Source organism: Mastomys coucha, unplaced genomic scaffold (assembly GCF_008632895.1).
Source record: "Mastomys coucha isolate ucsf_1 unplaced genomic scaffold, UCSF_Mcou_1 pScaffold20, whole genome shotgun sequence".
Taxonomy (NCBI): domain Eukaryota; kingdom Metazoa; phylum Chordata; class Mammalia; order Rodentia; family Muridae; genus Mastomys; species Mastomys coucha.
Genome location: NW_022196903.1, coordinates 50,663,085 through 50,689,991, shown reverse-complemented (window position 1 = coordinate 50,689,991; position 26,907 = coordinate 50,663,085). Strand labels below are relative to the sequence as shown.

Genomic DNA, 26,907 nt, shown 5'->3' with positions numbered 1-26,907 from the left:
TATCTATTAATGCATAGATACATCTTATAGTTTATTAATTTATTGGCATATTTATATAGTCATATATGTATGCATATATATATATATATATCTGTGTGAGTTATGCACACAAAGAAAACATGTCTCTTTTAAAGTACATTGTTTAGAGTCAGTAATGATAGTGAAACTGGTCACCTGACATTGGGTCAGGACATGAAGGAAGTAAGCAGAGCATCACACAACATTAGTAAAATTTAACTGGCACTTGTATGGATGGTTGAGTCCTTTCAAAAAGCCTGTGCTGAGGCTTCATTCACTTTTCCAAAGCTTGGTGCAAATGGGGCCCCTGGGGAGTGATTGAGAATCAATGAGATAATGACAGGACCTTCTTAGCAACCTTATAGGAGAATATCTTTTCTCTTTCTTCTCTCTTCTTTCTTCTTTCCTCTCTGCTTCTCTACTCACACAGGATGAGATGAAAGATGAAAGGCCTTATGCACATACAGAGAGATGTCCGCTCTCTTCCAATCAGGAAGACGAAGAGCCTTCACAGGGGACAAGTGAACTTTGACCTGACATTTGACTTCCTAGTCTATCAACCATGAGAAATCAATTTCTCTTGTTATAGCACCCACTGTGTTATGTTGCTATAATTGATAAACCAAAAATACACAAAAATCAAGATTAAAAACTCAAAATCAAGCAAACATCTATATAAGATAAATGAAAATGTCCTGTGACCTCTGGGTCTGGTCTTGTGACCTCATTTCTTTAAAGACTCTTGTTTTTGTTTGTTTGTTTGATTGATTGATTATTTTTATTAGATATTTCCTCTAATTACATTTCAAATGTTATCTCCTTTCCTCATTTCCCTTCCAAAAACTTCCCTATTTCATCCCCCCTCCCCCTGCTCACTAATGCACTCACTCCTGCTACCCTGCTCTGGCATTTCCCTATGCTGGGGCATCAAGCCTTTACAAGACCAAGGGCCTCTCCTCTCAATGATGTCCCACAAGTCCATCCTCTGCTACATATGCAACTGGAGCCATGGGTCCCTCCATGTGTACTCCTTGGTTGGTGGTTTAGTCCCTGGGAGCTCTGGGGGTACTGGTTGGTTCATATTGTTGTTCTTCCTATGGGGCTGCAAACCCCTTCAGCTCCTTGGGTCCTTTCTTTAGCTCCTCCATTGGGGATCCTGTACTCAGTCTAATGGATGGCTGTGAGCATCCACTTCTGTATTTGTCAGGCACTGGGAAAGCCTCTCAGGAGACAGCTATATCAGACTCCTCTCAGCAAGTACTTGTTGGCATCAACAATACTGTCTGGGTTTGACAACTGTGTATAGGATGGATCCCCAGGTGGGAAAGTCTCTAGATGGCCTTTCCTTCAGTTTCTTCTCCAGCCTTTGTCGCCTACCTTGGGTATTTTCATCCCCTTCTAAGAAGGACCCAAGTATCTACACTGTGGTCTTCCTTCTTCTTGAGCTTCATGTAGTCTGTGAATTGTATCTTGGGTATTCCAAACTTCTGGCCTAATATCCACTTATCAGTGAGTACATACCATGTGTGTTCTTTTGTGATTGGGTTACCTCACTCAGGATGATATTTTCTAGTTCCATCCATTTGCCTAAGAATTTCATGAATTAATCATTTTTAATTCAAGGCCCATACCTAAACATAGTAAAGCAACAGACAGCAAACCCATAGCCAACATCAAACTAAATGGAGAGAAACTTGAAGCAATCCCACTAAAATCAGGGACTAGACAAGGCTACCCACTCTCTCCTTACCAGTTTAATACAGTACTCAAAGTCCTAGCCAGATCAATTAGACAACAAAAGGAGGTCAAAGGGATACAAATTTGAAAGGAAAAAGTCAAAATATCACTATTTGCAGATAATATGATAGTATACATAAGTGACCCAAAAAATTCCACCAGAAAAATCCTAAACCTGAGAAACAACTTCAGCAAAGTGACTGAATACAAAATTAACTCAAACAAATCAGTGGCCTTACTCTACTCAAAGGATAAACAGGGTAAGAAAGAAATTAGGGAAACAACATCTTTCACAATAGTCACAAATAATATAAAAATATCTTGCTATGACTCTAACTAAGGAAGTAAAAGATCTGTATGACAAGAAGTTCAAGTCTCTGAAGAAAGAAATCAAAGATCTCAGAAGATAGAAAGATCTCCCATGCTCATCGATTGGTAGGATTAATTTAGTAATAATGGCCAACTTGCTGAAAGCAATCTACAGATTCAATGCAATCCCCATCAAAATTTCAAATGAATTCTTCATAGAGTTAGAAAGAGCAATCTCCAAATTCATCTGGAATAACAAAAATAACAAGAAAAATAAAAATTATTCTCAACAATAAAAGAGCTGAGAAATCTTCATCCTTGACCTCAAGCTGTACTACAGAGCAACTGTGATTAAAAACTGTATGGTATTGGTGCAATGATGGGCAGGTAGATCAATGGAATATAATTGAAGACCCAGACATGAACCCATACACCTATGTTCACTTGATCTTTGACAAAGGAGCTAAAACAATCCAGTGGAAAAAAGACAACATTTTCAACAAATGCTGCTGGTTCAACTGGAGGTCAGCATATAGAAGAATGCAAATCAATCCATTCTTATCTCCATGTACAAAACTCAAGTCCAAGTGGATCAAGAACCTCCACATAAAACCAGATACACTGAAACTAATAGAAAAGAAAGTGGAGAAGAGTCTCAAACACATGGGCACAGGGGAAATTTTTCTGAACAGAACACCAATGGCTTATGCTCCAAGATCAGCAATAGATAATAGTTATCAGCACTTTATAAATTATAAAATTACAAAGCTTTTGTAAAACAAAGGACACTGTCAATAGGACAAATCAGCAACCAACAGATTGGAAAAAGCTCTCTACCAACCCCACATCTGATTGAGGACTAATATTCAATATATACAAAGAACTCAAGAAGTTAGACTCCAGAAAACAAAATAACTCTATTAAAAATGGGGTACAGAGTTAAAAAAAAAGAATTCTCAACTGAGGAATAGTGAATGGCTGGAATGGCTGAGAGGTACAGAAAGAAATGTTCAACATTCTTAATCATCAGCGAAATGCAAATCAAAACAACCCTGAAATTCCACCTCACACCAATCAGAATGGCTAAGATGAAAAACTCAGGTGGCAGCAGATGCTGGCAAGGATGTAGAGAAAGAGGAACATTCCTCCATTGCTGTTAGGATTGCAAGCTGGTACAACCACTCTGGAAATCAGTTTGGCAGTTCCTCAGAAAATTGAACACAGTATTACCTGAGGACCCAGCAATACCATTCCTGGGCATATACCCAGAAGATGCTCTAACATGTAATAAGGACACATGCTCCACTTTGTTCATAGCAGCCTTATTTATAATAGCCAGGAGCTGGAAAGAACCCAGATGTCCCTCAACAGAGGAATGGACACAGAAAATGTGGCCTCTTGGTTTCTAGTAATGCCCATGATCAGTCTGGGCACTTCCTCAAGGCTTTTCCAAGTGAAGACTCCCTGGTTTTATCACCCTGATGATAGCACTGTAATAGCACAGGCTGTTAGTACATTCCATCTGTGCCCTTTGAAAGGGCCCTTAAGCTTGGTTTTATGCTGTTCTGGCCATTTTAAAAGTTTTAGTTGCTGTGAATGAGAGGTAGTACATCTTTGCTGGCTCTAAGGCTATATTTATCTAGTTAGCTCTGATATTGCCCTGTGTCCTTTACCAAACAAAAAAGGGATTTCCTGTAAGGTAAGGAGACACTGAGAACTCCAGCCCTGCCTAAGATGACCCCAGTTACAGAGCAGATGGTGAATACACTGAGATAAAAGAGAAAGGGGGAGGGGCCTCTTGCATAAGCACAAAAGAGAAGAAAATAAAATAAACCAGTGAGGTGAACTCTAAACACTCACTACATTTATCACAAAGGAAAACATGGTGATGTATGATAGCTATGAGAATGTTCCATCAAAACTTGCTGTCCCACCAGAAACTCAGAAGCAGTAAAATCTTCAGTTAGCTATGTAAAATTAGAGGAAGAAGGCTTCTAACACCCACAGCTCTGGGGAATCATGAAAATCCAACAAATGAAAGAATCAAAAAGAAGGGGTATTAAAGACCCACCCGCCCACAATTTTCATGAACAGTTGTTGAAATTCTCTGGGGACACTCTATTGATGCACAGAATCTTCATCAGAAAGGTGGTAAAAAAACAGTTGGGGTTCCAACAATAACAAAAGCAAAGACTTGCCAGGTAAAGGTGCTGAGTTAAGATGGAATTTCATGAAGTAGAAATTTCTGGTTTCTTTGGAAACTCAAGTTATGCCACATATTGTTTTTCTAGAACTTGTCACGTGATGTTTTGTAGAACCTGTCTTGTGATAGTATGTTTTACTGGAGCAGACACCTGAGAGGGCATGCTATGTTTGGAAAGACTATAAATAGAAGCACACACACAGTGAAAGGATGCTCTTACTTTGCTATGTCTCACAATGCTTTTCTGGGTGTTTCTAGGCTTGAATGGACTTCGCTGGACTTCATTTTATAGAGGGAAACACACCAAAGAACTTCTCATGTTCTCCAGATGATTCTTACCGCTTCTGCTGACTCCTAAAAATTCGGTAGAGCCTTGAGGTTTCTGCTAGATCAAGCCACTACTACTGATTCATATTAGCTATTTGCTATCAGACTGGACTGCTAGTATCCTGACAATGAAGAGTGGAATCTCCCTCAAAGAACGACTTCTTAACAGTTCCACAAACTCCTTTTCCTATAAACTTTCTTCTGCCTCTAGTCAGTGGGCAAGATGGAAGGTTGAAGCATTCAAGAACCCTAAATAAGATAGGTTTAGCAAAATCTAAGGCTACAGTTTCAGGTGAGTAACTCATTTTTTTTAAATTATAGGTTAGTGCCATATATAAACAATTCTGAACTTCAAATCTAGCTGGGTGCTCTGCATTTTCATCTGTTGAATCTGTCTGTCTGTTTTAGCCGCCTATCCATCCTGCCATCATCTCCAAGCATGTGAATCTAAAGTTTGAGGAAAGATAACTTGTGGAAGCTAGATTTGGAGGAGATAGTTATGTCGAAAATTAATCCAAGTCCCTGAGAAGCTTAAAAGTATGATTTTTCAACCAGGTATTATTTAAAAGTGTTATTGACCACACCCTATTTCCAGAGACAAGTGAGTTCCCATTCTACTAACAGGAATAGGACAGTGTCAGATCCATAATAGCTTCTATTCTTTTTAATAGTATGGTGCCAAGGTCCATAATAGCTCTTAATCCTCCTAAACTTTTTTTTTTTTAGGTAAATATAATAAAGCTGAATTTTATTTTTACACCACCAACATAAACATAAATGCAATTTTTATTATTTTTTTATTTAAGAAAAGGCTCATGAAGCCCTTATAAGTTCTAATTGTGGACTCCCCAGGAAATCAGTTTTACTAGAAATATTTCCTTATTCAGCTTTCATTTTTCATGTAGTTGCATCTCAAGTTTCCATATAAAAGATAAGACCTAGGCTCTGTTCTCCAAGGAAATAGTTACAAGTGACCCACCTGAGGCCATAGAGACCCCTTAGAATGTCTTTTTCCATCTGCTTCTCTGAGTGTAGAAAATCTATGCGGCAATGTTCATCCCATCAGGACTTCCCCTGGCCTGCTCTGTGTTTTCATTAACATCAGCTCCACAAATGTCCAGGGCCACTTTAGACACTGCACATCTTATCATCCCGTTTTCTCAGAAACAGGTCTGTGAGAACTATGTTGTGTGATACAAGCTTGGAATCCCAGTTTCTCAAAGGCTTCAGCGAGGTGGAACAATCATAAGTTGAAGACTAGTCTGGATGAGAGAGAGAGATAGATAGATAGAGAGAGAGAGAGAGAGAGAGAGAGAGAGAGAGAGAGAGAGAGAGAGACACCAAGGCTTGCCTTAGAAGTTCAGTGCTGTCTCAAAATACAAAATAAAAGTAGAGTAGTGAGGGAGACTATCTGCCATGCTCAAGGCTCCAATAGCTCAAAAACAAATATAAGGAAAGTAAATATGTTTGCCACAATCTAAATGTCCCAAAGGCTAAAGAGTTCCAAAGGGATCAAGTTCTATTTATTGACCATACCAGACATGCTATGATTGCAATTGGGCCATGACATCCTTTTCAAATGACCTGCCTGGCCTTTAAGTCCAAATGTGTGAAACATCTGTTTTTCTATTTCACCTCATTCGCTGAGTTTTTCAGCATGGATTGCTTGTAAGAGAGATGTTATTCTGGAAGGGGGGTTGTCTTGGGAAACAGAGGACTATTATTAACATTATTTGCCTCTCATTCTCTATTATTCCACTAAACATATGTGTTTCTAAGCAGCTTAATAACCAACACAGTGAGGAGTGTGTAGGGGACAGTATTCTTCTTCATCCACCATATCTACCTCCAAACAGAGAGCTTCAGAAAGCAGAGCCGCCAAACACAAGTTATCTTGCCCTGCAACATGCCAAACTCACATTTTGCCAATAACAGAGAAGCCAGCCTGAGGAGTGCTTAAACTTTGAATTGAAAGGCTAATGATGCATTTCTTCCAGAAAGCAACACTGCCTAATAAGAGAGTTTGAAGCCATGTGTCAGTCACTGTCTTAGACTGGATCTGATACCAGTACTGGTGGCCAAAATGGGAGGCAAACTGCTCGGTGAAAGAGTTGCTCCAACTTTTTAAGAAAATAATTAGTACTAGATCAGAGTTTTGGGAAAAAAAACAATATATTCTTCATTTGTGTTCTAAAATTGCAATGCCAACCCACTGTTATCATAACATATGTGGCAAGTTGTTGTTCCTGGAGTGGTGATAAATTTGAAGCGATTTGTACTTGGTTCAAATTTCATAGGCTGACTGGGTAGAATCATGGGTGTTTACTGTTACAAGCTAGAATTCTTGTTTTCCACAGTAGAGTATATAGTTGAAAGAATTACATAATCTACAATCTAATTCAATGGGATGTAGAACATGTAGCTCTTTGTCACTGACTTGTCTCATTGCTCAATCCCAGTGCTAATGAAGCAAAGATCACAGCTTTGATTGACAGATGGGCCTCATTGCTGTAAAGTAGTCTGCAGCCAAATATGCCATAACTACAACTGGTCAACCTGACTCTACTGTTAATATATACCAAATCCCTACTATGTAATTTAGTGTGTTTTGTGATGTACCCACAACAAAACAAACTGAAACAAACAAACAAACTGAAATCCAGTCCGGTAAGGACGACAGATGCATTCGCAAACAGCTACTACAAAGCAAATTATGGTAACCACAGTAATAGAAGCATAAAGTGGGAAATCAGAAGAGAACAATTAATTCCAACCCACAAGGATGTGAATGGATTGCTTCAAATTTATCACCACCCCAGGAATAACAACTTGCCACATATGTTATAATAACAGTGGGCTGGCATTGCTATTTTAAAACACAAATGAAGAATATATTGTAATTAGATGAGATTCGCTAACAAAATAGAGCAAACCAATCAGAAGTCCAAAATACTAAAAGACAAAAAATGATTTGGACTTTAGCATATTAAGGTGCTGGGTCCTTTTGGAACTGGAGGCCTCGTAGTAGGCTGTCAGCATAGCCCTCCCATGAGATTAAGATAGTTGTTATGGCTCCTGAGCTGGTTCTTCAGCCAGCAAGTGGCTATGAGAGCAAGCCTGAGTGTTTTGCTCTTGTCTTCCCATCTGTCAATATGATCTCTCCCTCTCCCTTGTATTCATGCCATTGTGGTACCATTCACCATAAAGGTCTTAACCAGGGCTAGTGTTATTCATCTGAAATAGTACACTGAATTAACCTCTTTTATTTTAAGTACCCAGCCTTGGGTCCTCTCAATGAAAAGAAAGGAAAGAATAAATAAATGAGCAACTCAAGCCTCCACTCCTCTCAGCAGCCAGGCTTTGGTATCACAATGATGGTCACTATGGTGAAAGATGATTTCATATCCCAACAATCTGTCACTCACCTGTGCACACAAATGCAAAAGACAGCATGTAGTAAGAACATTCATTCACTAGATGCATTAATAAGGGTATTCTTTGTCGACTTTGTACATGGATCCAAGGCTAAGTGTTTCTATTCTATATAATGTGATGTGGTTTGGTTTGGATTGAACTGGGAATCGGGTCTTTCTGTGATGTAGCCCATGCTAGCTTTGAGCCCACAAACTCATCTCAGTTTCCAGCTGCACCATCATTCAGTTGTCAATTATTAACTTTCTAAGGTGTCAGAATCAGGAAAATGGGATTTGTAGGTAGAGATACCCATGTAACTATGACTTTTTCACTTCCTGAGCATCCCTGATCAAATAGATTAGGTCTCATAGTTTCCTATGGAGGAAGTCATATGTACCATATGGTAGAATGAATTCATGCTTGTGGAGCACTCATCCTGACAATGGGCATGTTGCTAGTGACTACATTATCATCATGCTATCATCGTCATCATCATCATGATCACTACCACCACCACCACCACAATCACCATCATCATCACCATCATTACCATCACCATCAACATCATCAGTTTTATAAAAACATGCTTATGTCAATCCAGACCCATTCTGTTGATTTTTTTTTAACTTGTTAAAACTTCAATGTGTTAAAACTCTGTATTTTCACCAAAATACCTTTTGTCACCTGTTCTTTCCATCCCCAAGGCCTCCAATGACCCATGACCCTCCATGTCTTATTCTTTCTATTCTTTGTAAATTCTATTGGTAAAGAAAATAATCACTAAAATAAATTCATGGAAGAGGCTATATAACAAGGATATAAAAAAAACCTCATATTTTCCTCAGTAAATTTTATGTGATGTAGGCACCCTAGCAAGGAATGAAGCCCCAAGAAACAGTTATGCCTTGGCATTTTCTATAGTAGGGTTAATGAATTATAGAGGTTATGCAGAGGTGAAGAGCATAAAGTGAGGCCTAGTGATGAAAAATCAGAGAATTACCTTCTCATAAAGAGACTTTAGGGGGATTTAGTTTGTGTTGTGGTTCTGGAGGTTTTTGTTGAATCAGAACAGCTCACATCATGGAAGCCAGGAAGGACCTGTGGTGTGTGTGTGTGTGTGTGTGTGTGTGTGTGTGTGTGTGTGTGTGTGTCCAGCCTATGGGATGGTGCTGTGCCTACTCATGACAGGACTTCCTCTTGTGGATTTATCTACTCCCTGGTGTTCCTTACTAATGACCTGCCAATTGCTTTGACAATCAAGTTTCCCATCATACTTTGAAAAGCCTATTTTGCAAATACTTCTGTCTATATGTCTTAAAAGGGAAGGGCAATTCTTTCCTTGCTGTTGGTGTGTAGGGAGGGTGACTCTCCCAGAAGAATCTTATCTCCTACTTCAGGGAGGAAATGAAATGAAGGGATAGTAAAAGAGGCTTTTTTTCTGCAGTTTTCCTAAAGTCCTTAGGTTTCAGCACATCAGTGTGGTCTATGTGGTATAGTCTCCTGACCCAGTCAGTCCTTTCCTTCTTCTTGCTTTTTTCCCATCCTAATCTCCTCAGAGCATCTACAGAGAACTCTCTCTCTCTCTCTTGCTCGCTCTCTCTCTCTCTCTCTCTCTCTCTCTCTCTCTCTCTCTCTTCCTTTTGTTTGTTTGTTTGCTTGTTTGTGTTTGGTTCCAAATATGAAACCCGGGACCTAATCAATTCATCCTGATCATGTGCTCTACCATGGAGCCGCACCCTAGCCCAGGACGAACTTTGCAAATGTCAAGTTGCACTATGTTCTCTAATGTCTTCCCTTGGTTTAAATTCTGAAAACATCACTTTGACCTATAAAGTCTTTTATGATCAGAGCCCAGCTCATGCTATAGAGCTGCTGGTCCTCCTGGAAAACAAGGATAACACCTGCTCTGGCCTGTACCCTGTCCTTCCTCCCAGGCATGGGAAAGATGCAGAGAGCACTATAGATCCTTCAACTGAATAGATCTTCCCTAAATTTGCTAAACCTTCCAGTAGGGAAATTCCATGCATGTTTGCCATCTGTCCCTCTCCTATGGGGAAATTTCATGCATCTTTGTTATCTGTCTCTGTGTGAAGACTACCAACTCCCCAGCACCACAGCCTGGACTGTCCTACGTGCCTCTGAATGCTCATCACTAACCTGTAATTGTAACTCATGTCTTGACTCAGTGTGTGTTGATTCCATTTCACACACAGGCTCCTGACTATAAAGTCGTTTGGATTTTCTTTATGACACATATCACTGCTTATTCCAAATGTGACCCATACCCATATCAGTTGTTGATAAAGAAAACACCCCCACAGAGTTGACCATAGGTCAATCTGATGGATGCATTTTCTCAATGGAGGATCTCTCCTCCCAGATAACTTGAGCTTGTGTCAAGTTGAGTAAAACCTAATCAGAAGAGAATCACTGGGGGTGTGTGGGGGGGTGGGGTTTGAGCATAGACACAGTCTGGCTTCTGTGTACACTGGCTGCCTCTGGGGCTGAGTTGAACACCATGTGTGGGCTATCAGAGACAGAGTACAGAGCAGATGCCTTAGGAAAGAATCAAAATTTACTCCAAAATAGCTATTTGCTAAGTATTTGTAGAGGAGGTAAGTCAATGCATGAACAAATGTGTGACAGGTAGCTAGTCATGGAAGAGTAGGACTGAGTCGGGCTCTGAGGTCAGTCAGATGTATTTATCACCCTCCTAGAGTCAGAGTTGGAACCTGCTGTTAGAAACGTGTTTCTGTACTCACATATGTACAGTTTCGCTGCACTGAAGGTGAAATGAGGACCTCCTGAATATCATCCGTGAATCCCTGTTTGAGGACTTTCAGGAATCTCTGTTTGAGGACATCCATGAATCCTTGTTTGAAGACATCCAGGAATCCCCATTTGAGGAACTTCTGAACTCTCTCAGTCAATCTTAACAGGAGGTGTGATTTTTAGAAGTACAATTAGAAAGGACATGGAAACAACTAGTTGCCCATCAATAGAAAACTACATATGCGAATGTGATAGACTCAATGGAATTTTATTCAGTAAAAATCTGCAGGAATATGTGTAGTTTCAAAGACTTAAAATTGAAAACGAAGTCACATGTTCTTGCTCATGTGTGTCTCTTAGTCTGTTACAAACACATACACACACACACACACAAATATAAAACCTAAAAACTATGACAGAGACAAATAGGTGGTGTGGAAGAATGGGGAGAGAGAGTAACAAGACTCGTAGGACATGGAAGATGAAAAGAGGCTGAGGAAGGTTATGGGAAGAAGCGAGATGGGGTATACAAGGGGGATGGAAAGGCTGCTAAATTACTCTATGCTCTAGACTACCACAATGATGTCTCTAACACCTTGTATTCCAATTTAAAAACTATTAGTATAAAAGCACAATTTTCATCTGTGCAGTGGTACTTGCTGGCAGCCTTATGGAGACAGAAGCAGGAAGAAAGTGTCACAAGCCTCAGAAGAGCCTGGGCCATGTACTATCAAAACCAGGGCAGTTCTGAAAAACTCTTCAAAAAGATCTCTTGTCTAAAGTGCCTGCTTCAATCTCACAAAATGCATGGATGTAATAGAAAAAAATAATGTTTTTCTATTTACCATATTAAAAAATATTGATTGTGGGCTGAGAATTCTGTGTATAAAGTGCATAAGTACCCAGACTTGAGTTTGGATTCCAAGCATCCACAGCTTTGATTTGGAGGGCTTGAGACAACCAGGTTCCCAGAGCACACCAACAGCCATTACTGCTAATGTGGATTGATAGAGGAAGATATCCCATGTTGACGTCTGACCTCTAAATGTATACATTCACCTATATACAGATAGCCCACATGTGTACACGTGTGCATGAGTATGTTCATGCACTCATGCACTGGTGCGCACGTGCACTCGCACACACAAATTAAATAACCATTACATTACATATGCTGAAATATAACAAAAATACCTAGTTTGGTATCATTAAAGAATAGAAATCAGGCTTAACAAAGTCAGTTTTCCTAATTTTTAAAGCCAAAAGGAAATTAGACATTTTCTTGTAGTAATACAAAAAAGTTTATGAAGTATTGATTCTTTCCTTTAAGCTGGATTAAAATAATCAGCCTCCCCATATCCATGTTTTTTTGGTCATAGAAATTTCCAGCCCATAGATTTAGGTGCTTTAATTTAATAACAAATTAGAAAATGATCCTAACATATGTGTTGGATGAATAAATGAAATGTACTTTCTGTAGGGGAAAAAATGGTGAAGTGTACTTCTGGGAAGAAGAACCCAGCATTGCTTTGCACAAAAGCTTGCAGCAGAAGACTGACAGGCGTGGGCTTGTGTGAGACTAGTAGGCCGCGTGCCCTGCAGTTCATCCTTCACAATGGGGAGTCTAAAGGGCTGTTTATTAAGTAATCTTTATGAGGGTGTGAACAAAACATTGCCACATCTATGCTCAGTCTATTTTAAGCCCTTAGAGGAATCAGGAGGAGTAAGGATGCTTTCTGATTTGCTTCATTTGTTTAAAATGATTTTCTTTAATCTGAAGACTGTTTTCCAAAATGGGATATATATAAAACCATGTGGAGCCAGTGGAAATCAAAGAGTTAAAACTTAGTGAACCTATACTGTTCTTGCTCATGTGTCTTCTGACTGCCTGGAACACTTGCCTAAAAGAAAAAAAATATCCAGCTCCTAAGAATTGCCCACATCCACAGAAGGAACTGTGTTCTGGGGTTTTGCTAAGAATTCTGCCCTGTTGCCCTTTGCCATGGAAGCACAGAAAATAACAGCAGCTGAGCTGAATTTTTTGAACTTGGGGGTCTTCATTCTTTTCTAAATATCCAAGTCAAATCATGTTGAAATTGTCTGCAGCTGATTTCTGTAACTAGTATATAAGCACTGCTCAGTGGAACAAGAAACGGTAGACGGACAGGAACCGGACATGACAAAAAATGTGAAATTCTATGACCTCAGAAACAACAACAAAAAACTGTTAACAAAAAAATCATAGCCTTTAAATGGAATCAATTTGGAGAGGGAAAGTTTCGTATGAGGGAAAGCTGTGTAAAGAGAGGAAACACGAGCGAGGGGCTGACAACTTCCCAGCCAAGGAGCTGAGAGTGTCTGTGTGTAAACCTGGTTGGAGCCTGGGTGTTAATGTGCTTTCTTAGCAGAGATTAGAAGAGCCACTCTGGTGGATGGTACAGACACCACAGACATTTGCATACCTGGAACTACCCTAGGAAATACGTTAAACATTTCTTGAAAAGTTATTGTATAAACACACTGGATACTGGCTAACAAATTGTCAATCTCCACCCCTGCCATTTTTTTTTTTAAGAATAAAGAAAGACTAAGTGTTTCATATAATAATAAACAATCAGAATCTGTGAATACTCTTTGTCCCCTGGCCTTATCACTTCTTTACTACCAAGACTTTCCTTTCATGTTACCAGCAGGAATAGAACAGCCACCAGTGTTTCATCTCTCTCTCTCTCTCTCTCTCTCTCTCTCTCTCTCTCTCTCTCTCTCTCTCTCTCTCTCTCTCTCTCTCTCTCTCTCTCTCTCTCTCTCCACGTGTAAACATAACTTCCAGTATGTTACATTGGTGATAATTTTCTACAGACATATCAAATCAGGTTGTTCTTGGCTTTCGACTTTTGTGTCTGTGACGCATTTAATACAATACAGCTCCTGGGGACTTAGAACAGGTGCAACATGGGAGATCCAAGGCAGCTCTGCCTACCTTTGTAGCTCAGAAATCTGATGTTTTCCCCTCCTTCACATTTAAAAATTAAATCACATGCGAGAACCACTAACATCAGCATCTGCCTTTCTATTGATATTCTTGGTATTTATACAAAATCACATGTAAGACATTGAACCAAAAGCTACACAAAATATATTTAACTCATCAACTAGTAAAGATATGTTCAGCTGCAAATTCTAAAATGACTGATGTGACAAGTTTTAGTTTAAAATACAAGCTAGGTCCACTGACCTATTTTAATCTATAAATTAATAGGTTCACCAGTGTTTTAAATTTACACTTTTTTTTACTGCCTCTTTCAGAGAGACAAAAACTACTTTTACCTAGCATCTTTCTTTTTTTGTCAAACTCAATCTTTTCTAGAACCTTTCAGGAAAGATCAGGCAAACTTTTTTAAGGGGATAGACATGAGAAGGGGGAAAAGGAGCAGGACAGAACCTGAGTAAAGCCCTTGGTGCCAGTTTGGATCCTAAGTGTATTAAAGCGGCAGAATTCTAACTCTTTCAAAGGTGGGATTTATAAGGGGGGTGCTAAAACAACCCCAGCCGTGCCAGGCTGTCAGGAATTATACTAAGACCCAAAGTATGTGCTTCCACTTTAGAGCCAGATACTGTGCAGCTGCCAAACAATACGGCTTGTGTTTGTTTGTTTGTTCGTTTCACTTTTTCAAAAGTTCACTCTTTGCCTTTTTCCAGGTGTTCCTAAAATAATATGTCCGTTCGGGAAGGAGGAGTCTCAGAAGGGGAGAGTAGTGTAGGGCTGGCCTCTAGCTTTATACCGTTTCCTTAGAAGGGTTTTGGCAGCTCTGCTTAACTGCTTCTGCCCTGCTTCGTTAAAAAGGCGCCAGGAGGGGGAACGAGGGAAAAGGAGAAAGAAAGACAACAGGATACTGATGTTAAAAACCATAAGATGCTTAAGCGAATCTGGGTCTAGAGGAAACAATGTAGCAAGGATAAAATTAGTAGGACAGAGGAAAAAAAATACTGAAAGCTCCAAATATTAAGAAAGTTAAACCTTTGGTTTAAAAAAATAAATAAAAATGTTCTGCTGCCACGTGTCAAGGAGAGAAAAGCAGCTAATGGAAGCAATGGTTTTCCTGTTTATTGTGTCTGAAGGGAGAAAGCACAAGCAGGTTAACTCCAGGAGATCGGGGAGAGTAACTGAGTGGAGTTAGTGGCTCAGCGGTGGGCAAAACGTGTAGCTTCAAATCTAACCAGAGACTCACTGTAGCTCTGCAATTGGTCTGTGTGCAGTTCTGTCTACGTACTTTCCTTCTGAAAAGTTGTGGAAAAGACAGCAGCAAGTGTAAGGGAGCATTTGAAGATGTCTTTCAGAACCCAGATGGAGAAACTGATCCTTTACTCTGAAATCCTGAGAAGCAAAGAAGTCGGGAGTAGAAAAACACACAGGCACACACCCATACGTTACATGCCATAAAGCAAAACAGGGAAATAAGAAACCCTTTGCTGACCCGTTTGTCGACCTTAATCTTGGATTCCTTCAGCATCCAACTCCAGCTTCTAGGACCCACACCAGGCTCTCCTTCCCTGGTACCCAGATGCACCAGGAGGAGCTGGTGATCCTTGCAAAACAACAACCCCACTAAACAACAAAAACCTCTCTCACTCACACAAAAGCCCACCTTGCAAATGAATGGAATATTAACGACTGCCTAACAGTTGCACCCTTGGCAGGGCGAAACCCATCACTAACACAGCTCTTTCTACAGATTGCCAATGAGACCCGAGCAGCTAGAAGAGAAACACACCTACTGTATGTGAAAGGCTGGTGCAGATTTTTTCCCTATCAGTCTAACCTCCTGTGTTGATGCATGAATGCTGGTACCCACTTACAGGGATGCCAGATGATCAGTGCAGAATGAAGGTCCCAAGAGAGGATCACATGGCTCTCTCTGCCCTGTGACGTCACTAGCAGATGGCATGGGTACCAGCTCTGGCAGTTGGCATCAATGTCACTTTTTAGAGATCAATGAGATAGTGCAGATACACACAGATCTAGAGGCTCCAGGAGACGATGCGACACTCAGCCTGAAAAGATTTGGAAGATCCAAAATGAAAACTGATTATTGAATGAAATTAAAACCTAAGGTAATATAAATAAAGATATACTCAATTGATGCTGGCTTTGCATGCAAGTATTTAAAGATACAGTATCACTGTCTTAGAGTATTTCTATGTTCTTTGCCATCTATAAGTTCTTATTATATTTCATTCTTATGATATAATTATCACATACTTTCATTGCTATTGTGTAATATTGCAAATATGTGGACATTGTGTGTGTGTTTGTTTGTCTGTGTGTGTGTGTGTGTGTGTGTGTGTGTGTGTGTGTGTGTGTAGTGAGGGTCTGGAGATTGTTAAATTAAAAGTCTCTGTTATAATATGCCTATTTGGTTGAAGACTTTAGATGAAAAATATTTGCTGCTTTACCCAACAAAAAACAAAAAAAATGCATTTTAAACACAAATTATTTTCTCCTTTCATTTGGGATTCTGAACACACGTGCACAATTGCAGGCAGAATCCGTGGACCGTTCCTGTCCGATATTAGCTAGAGGGAGACTTCCGTGGCTCTTAGAACAAAAACACTAGGAGCGGAACAGCAGTAAACAGACAATTACATTGGAGGAATTCTTAGATGTTAAAGCAGTCACAACATTTGCTTTGATTAAAAAAAAAATGCCAGTAATGTTTGTGAGCTTTTCCCCATTTGTTTATAGCTTTATTTTCAAATTAGCCTACTCCCCTTTTCCTGGAGACCAGGAGGGCAGCACTCTCTTACATAGTTCTTTACTCATCAGAAAAAAATCAATTTTAAATTTGATCTGATTGATCTTTTCTTTAAATCTGCATGTTCTACAGTCACTTAACTAAATTCCCAGTTTGAGGTTAACAGGAAATAAAGTTGGGGAATATTTTTTTTTCTAACAAAACCCCCTCAGTTTGTTAGCATAAGGGGAGAGAACACTTTTCGTTTTAAAAATTGGTTTCTCTTCTATTTTGTTCTCGGGAGAATTAGAATTAATGAAAGTCTGCATTATTATGTCATGCTTTTATTTGCTTTAACTCCACTCCATGTGTATTAAAAATCCAGTTTAAAGTCCAAGAGAAATAGAAAATGTTATCGTCTCTAATATGTATTTTCTTTTATAATTTCTTTTGATAATTATAAATTGCCTGTATAAATTAAGGCTTCTGCATAGATCAATGTCTTTATGATTGTTGATCTGTGCAAACTCAAATTTTTTATTTAATTTAAATAAGATTCCTGGAATCAGTTTTTTTCATGTGCTCTCGGAGTCTTAACGATTTAGTCATCAAATATATTTTAAGTGTATCAACTCTAAAAATGAAAACACTTTAAACACTGTGCTGGCATTTTTTTTTTCAGGTAAATTAAGGTTAAAGAACCATGTTAACACTACCGTTTGACGAGTCTGTCGTAATGCCCGAATCCCAGATGTGCAGAAAGTTTGCTAGACAATGCGAGGACCAGAAACAAATTAAGAAACCAGAGAGCTTTCCAAAACAAGTTGTCCTTCGAGGAAAGAGCATTAAAAGGGCCCCTGGAGAAGAAACCGAGAAAGAAGAGGAGGAGGAAGACAGAGAGGAAGAAGATGAGAATGGCTTGTCCAGAAGGAGAGGTCTCAGGAAAAAAAAGACCACCAAACTACGATTGGAAAGGGTCAAGTTCAGGAGACAGGAAGCCAATGCGCGAGAGAGGAACCGGATGCACGGCCTCAATGATGCTCTGGACAATTTGCGAAAAGTGGTCCCCTGTTACTCTAAAACCCAAAAACTGTCCAAAATAGAAACTTTACGGCTGGCCAAAAATTACATCTGGGCACTTTCTGAAATTCTGAGGATTGGCAAGAGACCGGATCTGCTCACGTTCGTCCAAAACTTGTGCAAAGGTCTTTCCCAGCCAACTACAAACTTGGTGGCAGGCTGCTTACAGCTCAACGCCAGGAGTTTCCTGATGGGTCAGGGTGGGGAGGCTGCCCACCACACAAGGTCACCCTACTCCACATTCTACCCACCCTACCACAGCCCTGAGCTGGCCACTCCCCCAGGGCATGGGACTCTTGATAATTCCAAGTCCATGAAACCCTACAATTACTGCAGTGCATATGAATCCTTCTATGAAAGTACTTCCCCTGAGTGTGCCAGCCCTCAGTTTGAAGGTCCCTTAAGTCCTCCCCCAATTAACTATAATGGGATATTTTCCCTGAAGCAAGAAGAAACCTTGGACTATGGCAAAAATTACAATTATGGCATGCATTACTGTGCAGTGCCACCCAGGGGTCCCCTTGGGCAGGGTGCCATGTTCAGGTTGCCCACCGACAGCCACTTCCCTTACGACTTACATCTGCGCAGCCAATCTCTCACTATGCAAGATGAATTAAATGCAGTTTTTCATAATTAATGAGGAAAATGAAAATAAACAGTGGTCATTCACCTCCCACTCTAATTAAGACAAAGCAGATGCTTGTGGGCTGAGTAACCGGCACAACTCTATCTAAGGTGTTTACTAGTTTCTGAAGTGTGTTTCAAAGATTGTGACCATTTTCTATGTCATAATAAATCTCTTTTCGTATGAGAACTTCTTTTCCTTCCCTCTTGTCTGTATCACACTGTGATTCTCTCTCTCTCTCTCTCTCACTCTCTCTCTCTCTTCTCTCTTACTGGCAGGATTTTTCTTTCTTGTTTTAGTTTCTTTCAAATTCACTTAATTTGTTTGAACAAGGTGTCTAAAAATATGTTGCTGAATAAAGACATGCACACAGCATACTTCAATGTCTATTTCAGTTGTACAGTTATGATGAAAATGCATGTTATAAAAATCAGATGAGTAAAATGTGTTTATAATTACTAGGACTCATATATGTATCTCTGAAATTTTAGTTTTTAAAATATCAAGAGCTAACCTTGAAATTAAAAGATGCATTTGAAGATGTACAACAATACCAAAAGCTATGCAATTTTCTGTTTATTAGGGACAAAACTAAATGTGTTTGGTTGGTAACAACTATTCCTCTTCAAGCATTTTCAGAGGAGGAAACACAGTATTTGGGGGAGGTTATCAGTATCACAATTTGGGAACAATTAATTCAATTATGAAGAAAAAATATTAGCACTTGTTTTGTATTGTTCAGGATTTTTCTGTACAGGTTTGTTACAGTGTATAATTGTGTTTTTCATCCTACAGTTTAAAAGCAATTAAACATAGATATTTCCACTTGTAAAGGATATCTATTAGCATGGTATTTTTGCATGATACTTATTATTTCCTGGCACACAGCTGCTTTCAGTCTCCAATGCTCCCTCCTCCCTATTTCAGAAATCTTTCTGGATTAAATTGTAAGGGCTCAAACAAATTTCTTTAAAACAAAAATCGCTAAAGCGTTTTCCAGAATTTTCTTTTGAAAGTATCCTAAATGAAAGAAAGGGCGACCGTGAGTGTTAAACACCCTGGGGAAACAATGGTAAATCCTGCTAACCTTCAACTCCTGCCTAAATTCGGTGGCAGTTTTCCAGCAACCCCCAGAGCCGGTGTTTAAAAGGGAAGCTTTTTTCCTCTGGTCCGGTTAAACGCTTGGCCGATTAGAACCTAAATTCTGTGTGATTAAAAGTTTCCTAACAAAGGGCAAGGAAAAACTTCGTTTAATATGTCCGGAGAGCTAGCTTCTTAAAACAGGGATGAGCGGCTCCTGAAATATAAAGCAAGGTGGTGTGACCTCCTCCTCCGAAAGGCCTTCTGGGCAGGTCTGCTTCCCAGGGTGTGGGAAGTGGGCATCTGCGCGCCCTGTGGAGGACAGCGGGACAAGTGTGCTGCAGCGCAAGATTCTGCGGGCACCGACTGAGGCAGCGCAGATCCAGCCTGGCCACTCGGACAAGGCTGCAGAACGCAGGTGACCTCCCACTGCCTCGGTGGTCTCCAGGGCTCAGCCTGCGCTGCCGGAGTTACGCCCGCAGTGGGCGCCCTGCAGCCTGGGGCCTCGCCCATCTAGCGGGCACCGCAGCCCTGGCCGAGGGGACTCTCCCTGCACCCCACTCGGCTACTGAGATGGGAAGCGGGTAGCATCTCCATTGGGCGGTCTGCCGCAGCTCCAGCCCAGTGCTACCCAGAGCTGACCCTGTTCTTTCCCGCCCCGCAGCTAGTGGGACTCAGGGTGTGCAGACTTGAGGTCCACGCTCCAGTCTCCAGAAGGCCTTCTAGCCCATTCCCTGCCACCCCCTGCTGGAACCCAGGGGCCTTCGGTGAGCAGAGCGGCCAGCCTGAAAGCAGGGAAGGGGCTGAGCAGCTGCTGGCTCGGGACTCGGGACTCACGGGTGATGGACGGCCCCTCCAAGCCGGTGTGTGAGCACCTGTTCACTCCACTCCCACGGGGCAGGGGAAGGACACCGAGGTAAAAGAGGGATTGTACCCTGCCAGACTGGAGAGAAGTTTGCCCAAGGTACAGAGCCTTCTGTCCCCTCTGCCTGCCTGGGCACAGGAAGACTCTCGCCCACTTCCTCCCATATGTGCACAAAAGCTGCTCTCCCTGGGACTTGGTCCAGCAGTGCTGGACTCTTTGTGGCCCTTCCTTCAGACGTTAGGAACCAGGTCACTGCTCATTCTGTCTGAGAGAGGGAAAAGAGGGGTGGAGGGAGGAGGCATCTGGAAATGGAATATCTTCTCTGCCCCACGCCCCAGTATCATTTCCTCTCCGATAGAATAGGTGTGGTTTTCGGGTCTCCTATCCTTGCTGTAGTGTACCCGGTGGCCTGGCCTGAACAGCACCGCGCCTGCTTGGAGTCATGTTGGCTCAGACAAGCATTTGAGACCTTCACTCTTTCCAAGGTCACAGATTCTTGTTGGAAGCAGAGATTGCAACAGGATATAGGCCTTCCGTCTCCCTTCTGGCAAGTGGAAGAGCGAAGAAGAGAAGCAGCTGGCAGAATGAGGAAGAATCCAGTGCTCTGGGCAAGTTTATCTCAGAGCTCAGTTCAGGAGAAACTCCGGCTTCAGAGTGCGGATTTCAGAAGCCAACCCCAGAGAATTGGAGACATCTAGAATCTAGACACATCCGTCCTATATGTGTATGCTCCCTGTGTCGCCGACAGATGCAGCCATGCTGTTGTGCGATGGATGTATGGCCAGGATGGGTTAGGAGGATCCCATGCTTAGTCAACATTTAGATGCCTCTTCTGCAACCCAGCACTAGAACCACCCAGCCTCTCCCATTATGTATCACCCTTGACCCTAACTCAATTTTTTTCAGCAACTCACAGTGCAGAGAAATCCTGTGAGTTGTGCATATAATGCATCATAGATGCTGTGCTGAAAAAACTGCTTTGAAAGGTGAAAGGAAGAGACAGCAGGGTTATAAAGGGTTCAGGAGCCAGGAAGCATTGCTTCAGCTAAGTTTGAATGGTATCCTTCATCTTTGCCTATGGTGCTGTGTCTCTGCACCACTCAACAGAAAATATTATAGCTATGGTCTTCCAAAGGGATTGGACATCTCTTTGAGGTTGGATGTGACCAGTGTTTCCTCATTCCAATTAAGAAGGAAGGAAAATGGCTAAAGGATACACATTCAAATGATCACACACCCATTTGAAAATATTTATGAAAGTCCCGTGCAAATAAAAAGTGTCTACTTAGATCTGACTGTCAGCTAGATTTAACATAAACTAGGTGAAGCTTATTCTTTTTGTGGAGTATACTTCTACCAGGAGTAAAATCAGTTCCTGTCAGTAAAATGAGATTGGAGAGGTACCTAGACATGCCTTTATGGCTGCTGTCAACACAGTTATTTGCTTACCTGCTTCTTTCTGTTTCTACCTTCTTGGAACACATATATTTCTGTTAGCAAATGGGCTCCCAGGATCTCCTAGCTTGTGGATTCTAGGAAACTATCATCTTTAAGTCCATGACCCTGGGCCCCCTTACATGTTTCCCAGGTGTGAGAGGAAAATGTGCCACCTGCCATTCATCTGCACTCACATCATTCGGGTTGACATTTCCTCTGGTAAAACATCATGAGGCAGATTGGTGGTTACCAACCTCCTTGTAACTGAGCACCTTATGGGCATGGGTACCTTCTCATGAAGCTGCTTTCTCTGTCTCTTTCATTGCCTTTCTCTGAACTATAAGACATAGTTTGCAGAATATGTAGTGTTCAAGCTCCAACAATGGGGTTTTAGTTGGTTAGTTGGTTGGTTAGTTTTGCTTTAACCATCAGCCTCTAAGTCTAGGACACTTAGCTTCCAAAGGAGGGAAGGTTCAAAAGTATAGCCTACTGCACTACTCAGTATTACAGCTTGTTTCTTCACAGGTCCACTCTGAGTTAGCTTCACTGTGTTCTACACTTTTCCCATGCATAGGGTATCCTCTCTCCACAGAGAAACCCAAATTCATAGCAAAGTTCAAATTCTTTCGAGGCACAGTGAGCTATGTGTGAAAGAAATAATGCTGGACATTTTCCTCATTTTTTTTTAATCTTTCAGGTCATCCCCTTGATCTCAGGACCTAAGCTAATCTCACCTGAACCAATGTTAGTTACTTCGATCCATTTGTTTTTCCTCATCCATTTCCAGGGCCAAATTAACTTTGTTAAAATGCCCCAACACACCAAACCCTCGCAATAATGCCTCTCATGGTTCTCCTTTTCTGCCTGGCAAATAAATTCATTTTAATTTTTTGTTCAGTCTTCATCTTCCCTATTAAAACTGAAAACAACTGTGCGTGCACCACAGTTTAGAGCTAATAAGGCATTTTCAGTTCTAAGAGCGTCATGATGAGATGATGATGAGATGATGATTGCTGTTAGCCATATGACAGAAACTGAAGAATAGAAACCTTTGTACCACTTTCCCCCAGGTACAGAGCAGAGCAAAAGGTTAATTTTTCACCTACTCTCGCATCATCAGCAGCACAGAAGGTGTAAGGATTTCTCCTCAAGAACATGCAATGCAAGCAGGCAATTCTGCTGCAGACACCAGCTGAGTGTCCCTTAACCCCATTCAGCTCTGACACTAAGATAGCACCAGCACCCACCATTGTGGGCACAGTCCTCAAGGATATTTGCCTCCTGTTATATCAATCACCATCCAAGGTTATTTTCCCTGGTATTTCTGACCAGTCATCTCTAGACCAAGAAGCCCTTCTCCATCTTAATGAACCTGGTAGAGCAGTTTAGAACACTTTGGGAATGCTTGTGTTTACTGGTTTGCACAGATAAAGATGGAAAAGAGCATGGATCTGCCATGCCCCCATTGGAATACCACTTCCAGGACTGCCCTACCCATGGTCAACTGCCTGGAAACTCCAAATCCTGTCCATTTGGATGGCTGTGGAAACTATTAGGAGATTCAACTGAAGCATGGCTATCTGTATTTAAATGTGATGGGACAAAAAGAGCCTAACCTAAGGCAGGTAGACTGAGTGAGGAAACCAGGGCCTCCTCCAGGATTGTTCTGGGCCTCCCTGTGTATCATTCTTTTTCTCCAGGGTTTGGATCAGGACCCCTGGAATGAAGAAGGTCTTATAACTTGTTATCAGATGAGAGTGGGTCAGAGAATTTCTTTATGGCCAGGTCCAAGTCAGGAACAAGGAGACTAGAATTTGCTTTCTATAGCCTTAGAAATGAAAGTGGAGTCACAGACCAGGCAGTAATAGCACACACCTTTAATCCCAGCACTTGGGAAGCAGAGGCAGGTGGATTTCTAAGTTTGAGGCCAGCCTGGTCTACAGAGTGAGTTCCAGGATGGGCCAGGACTATACAGAGAAACCCTGTCTCGGAAAAAAAAAGCCATGAATAAAATCTAATATACATAATAGCTGGAGCTTCAGACTGTAACCCTGATTCCACAGCCCTTCAGCAACAAAGACCACTTTTTTTTTTAAGTTTTATTGCATTACGATGAGAAAAGTTCCATGATTTCAATTTATCTGAATTGTTAACATTTAAAAACATATTTTAAGTAAATAGAATTAAATCACATTCTTGTTTCCCTTTTGTACCCCAACTCCTCCCAGATACTCACCCTTCAATACCTACAATATCTTTTTTGTCATATTCCTTAAAATTTATAAAACATTACAACAATAAAAATGAGTATTATAAAAGTTGTTTGATATAAAACAATCAATTTAACAGTCTTATGTAGATGCATGTCTACAGCAATACTGAAAATACATACATTTTTCTCAATATAAATTTTAAACAACTCCAAATGTATTAACTGTATATTTCAAAATAATACACCACTACTAATATTTTCTTAAATGAACATAAATATGTAAAGTGTTTTCATTTGTTTGTTTCTTTTGTATTTAGTAGAGTTTAAAATCTTGGCTCTTATGGTGGTAACTTGATACAAGAGTTACAAACGTCAAGCAAAGTATTCAGTCTTATTCTTTGTTGTTCTCTTACAAACTCCCTCCAAATTTAATTGTCTACATTTCTTTTGGGTATATAAATACTTTTAAAATATGTAAGCTGTTCTGAAAACCATAGTATAGTGTAAAAACATGAAATAAAAAATACTACTAATAGAGAGGCTGAGATAGGAGAAGCAAGATCTCAAGACCATTGTGTTGTACACAGCAAGACACTGTTATGAACAAACAAACTGAAAGTGTATATGGATTGTATAATATTGGACCAATTTCTCCAATTACCAAATTAGAGAGACCATTGGAAGACAGTCAATAAATTTCTAATTCTTCATATTTTTGGATTTCAATTGATAAAGATATGTTGGTAATAATTATCATATTAAGGTTAAGAAAAAGTAATTGTTACTTCCTGTTGTTTTTGTTGTAAGAGGTGGAATTAGGTTTGCGTGGATTTGTTGAAAGATTACTTTCTTGCTTCCTCTAGGGTATAGTTTTGCTCCTTTTGTTGAAGATTTCCATCTATTATCCTTTGTAGGGCTGGATTTGTGGAAAGATATTGTGTAAATTTTGTTTTTACATGGATTATCTTGTTTTCTCCATCTAAGGTAATTGAGAGTTTTGCTGGGTATAGTAGCCTGAGCTGGCATTTGTGTTCTTGTAGGGTCTGTATGACATCTGCCCAGGATCTTCTAGCTTTCATAGTCTCTGGTGAGAAGTCTGGTGTAATTCTGATAGGCCTGCCTTTATATGTTACTTGACCTTTTTCCCTTACTGCTTTTAAAATTCTTTCTTTGTTTAGTGCATTTGGCGTTTTTATTATATGACGGGAGGAATTTCTTTTCTGGTCCAGTCTATTAGGAGTTCTATAGGCTTCTTGTATGTTCATGATCATCTCTTGCTTTAGGTTTGGGAAGTTTTCTTCTATAATTATGTTGAAGAAATTTACTGGCCCATTACCTTGGGAGTCTTCACTCTCTTCTATACCTATTATCCTTAGGTTTGGCCTTCTCATTGCATCCTGGATTTCCTGGATGTTTTGGGTTAGGATCTTTTGCCTTTTGCCTTTTCTCTGACTATTGTGTCAATGTTTTCTATGGTGTCTTTTGCCCCTGAGATTCTCTCTTCTATCTCTTGTATTCTGTGGGTGATGCTTGCATCTATGACTCCTGATTTCTTTTCTAGGTTTTCTGTCTTCAGGGTTGTCTCTCTTTCTGATTTCTTTATTGTTTCTATTTCAATTTTTAGATTCTGAATGGTTTTGCTCATTTCCTTCAGCTGTTTGATTGTGTTTTCCTGTAGTTTTTTAAAGGGATTTTTGTGTTTCCTCTTGAAGGGCTTCTAGCTGTTTACCTGTGTTCTCTTGCATTTCTTTGAGGGTGCTATTTATGTCTTTCTTAAAGTCCTGTATCATCATCATGAGAAGTGATTTTATATCTGAATCTTGCTTTTCCAGTGTGATGGTGTGTCTGGGACTTGCAATGGTGGGAGAATTGGGTTCTGATGATGCCAAGTAACCTTGGTTTGTGTTGCTTATATTCTTACACTTGCCCAATATCATCTGGTTATCTCTAGTGCTACCTGTCCTTCTTAAATCTGACTGGAGCCTGTCCTTCCTGTGATCCTGATTGTGTCAGATCTCCTCAGAGTCAAGCTGACTCTGTGATCCTGTGATTCTGGGATCCTGTGATCCTGGGCTTGTTAGAGCCCCTTGGACTGGAGCTTCCTCTGGGTGTTGTGGGGCCAGAAGGAACCTGAGCCACTGGACTGATGGAGTTCCTGTGTGCCTGGTCTTGCTGGTCCCAGTTACTCCTGGTCAGACCGATATTGTGTCCTCCTCACCTCTGATCCTGGGTGTGTTAGGAGTGGAGCTTCCGCTGGGTGTTGTGGCATTAGCTGTGAAGCTTGTGCCCAAGGTCTGCTCAGGGCACCAGCCCAGACAGACGGGAAGAAACCTGAGCCACGGGGCTGGTGGAGTTCCTGTATGCCTGGTCCTGCTGGTCCCAGTTACTCCTCCTGTTGGGACAGATGTTATGTCCTCCTCACCTCCAACAAAGACCACTTTTAATCCTTGCATTTCATTCTATTACATCAATGACCAGTGATTGTTTTGTTCAACTACTAGTTAACTAGCCTTTTGAAACAGTTTCTCACTGTGTACCCTAGTCTGTCCTCAAGCTTGCACTACCCTGCCTCAGAGTACTTGGGGTTGAGATCACAAGCATATGATATCATTCACAGAATACTCTTCATTAGCGCAACAAGACAACTTTATTTAGACTATATCTTAGGAGTCAGGTATATACACAAACGATTACTAATGATAGTGGAGATGGTGTGGACCTCTAGGAAATGAGATGCCCTAGCCTTGCCATGTTTCTGTGAAGAATGAGGCTCACATCAGTCTACCTTAGTCTACCTATTATGGAAGTTCTGCCTTCTCATCTCCAAGGTCTCCAAATCATATGAGCTTCTCAGAGCCACATGAAACCTTGCACCTTTGTCTTGCTGTAATGGCATCTTGTTGCTCACAGCCCATAGCCCTATCAGTGTAGACTCAATTACCCATGTTATGTGACATTTCAAATCTTATCTGGACCATGAACTTCTTTTGAACATATAAATCTGAATGTATTGTTCAATTCTAGGGAGTAAGGTCAATGTTTCCTCCTCTATGCATCTCTATACAGAACTATAGAATTCCTGGCTTACTGACTATA

General features: G+C 40.7%; 1 protein-coding gene across 1 annotated transcript; it reads left to right on the top strand.

The window, feature by feature from the left end:
• The first annotated feature begins 15,597 nt into the window (after window positions 1–15,597).
• Neurod6 (neuronal differentiation 6) lies at window positions 15,598–19,050 on the top strand. Its single transcript, XM_031381998.1, has 2 exons — window positions 15,598–15,892; window positions 17,195–19,050. The coding sequence occupies exon 2, from the start codon at window positions 17,216–17,218 to the stop codon at window positions 18,227–18,229; it is 1,014 nt and encodes a 337-aa protein (XP_031237858.1). The 5' UTR covers window positions 15,598–15,892; window positions 17,195–17,215; the 3' UTR covers window positions 18,230–19,050.
• The last annotated feature ends 7,857 nt before the right edge of the window (window positions 19,051–26,907 follow it).

Coding starts and splice junctions, on each gene's coding strand:
- Neurod6 (XM_031381998.1), top strand. CDS start 17,216: ATGTTAACACTACCGTTTGACGAGTCTGTCGTAATGCCCGAATCCCAG.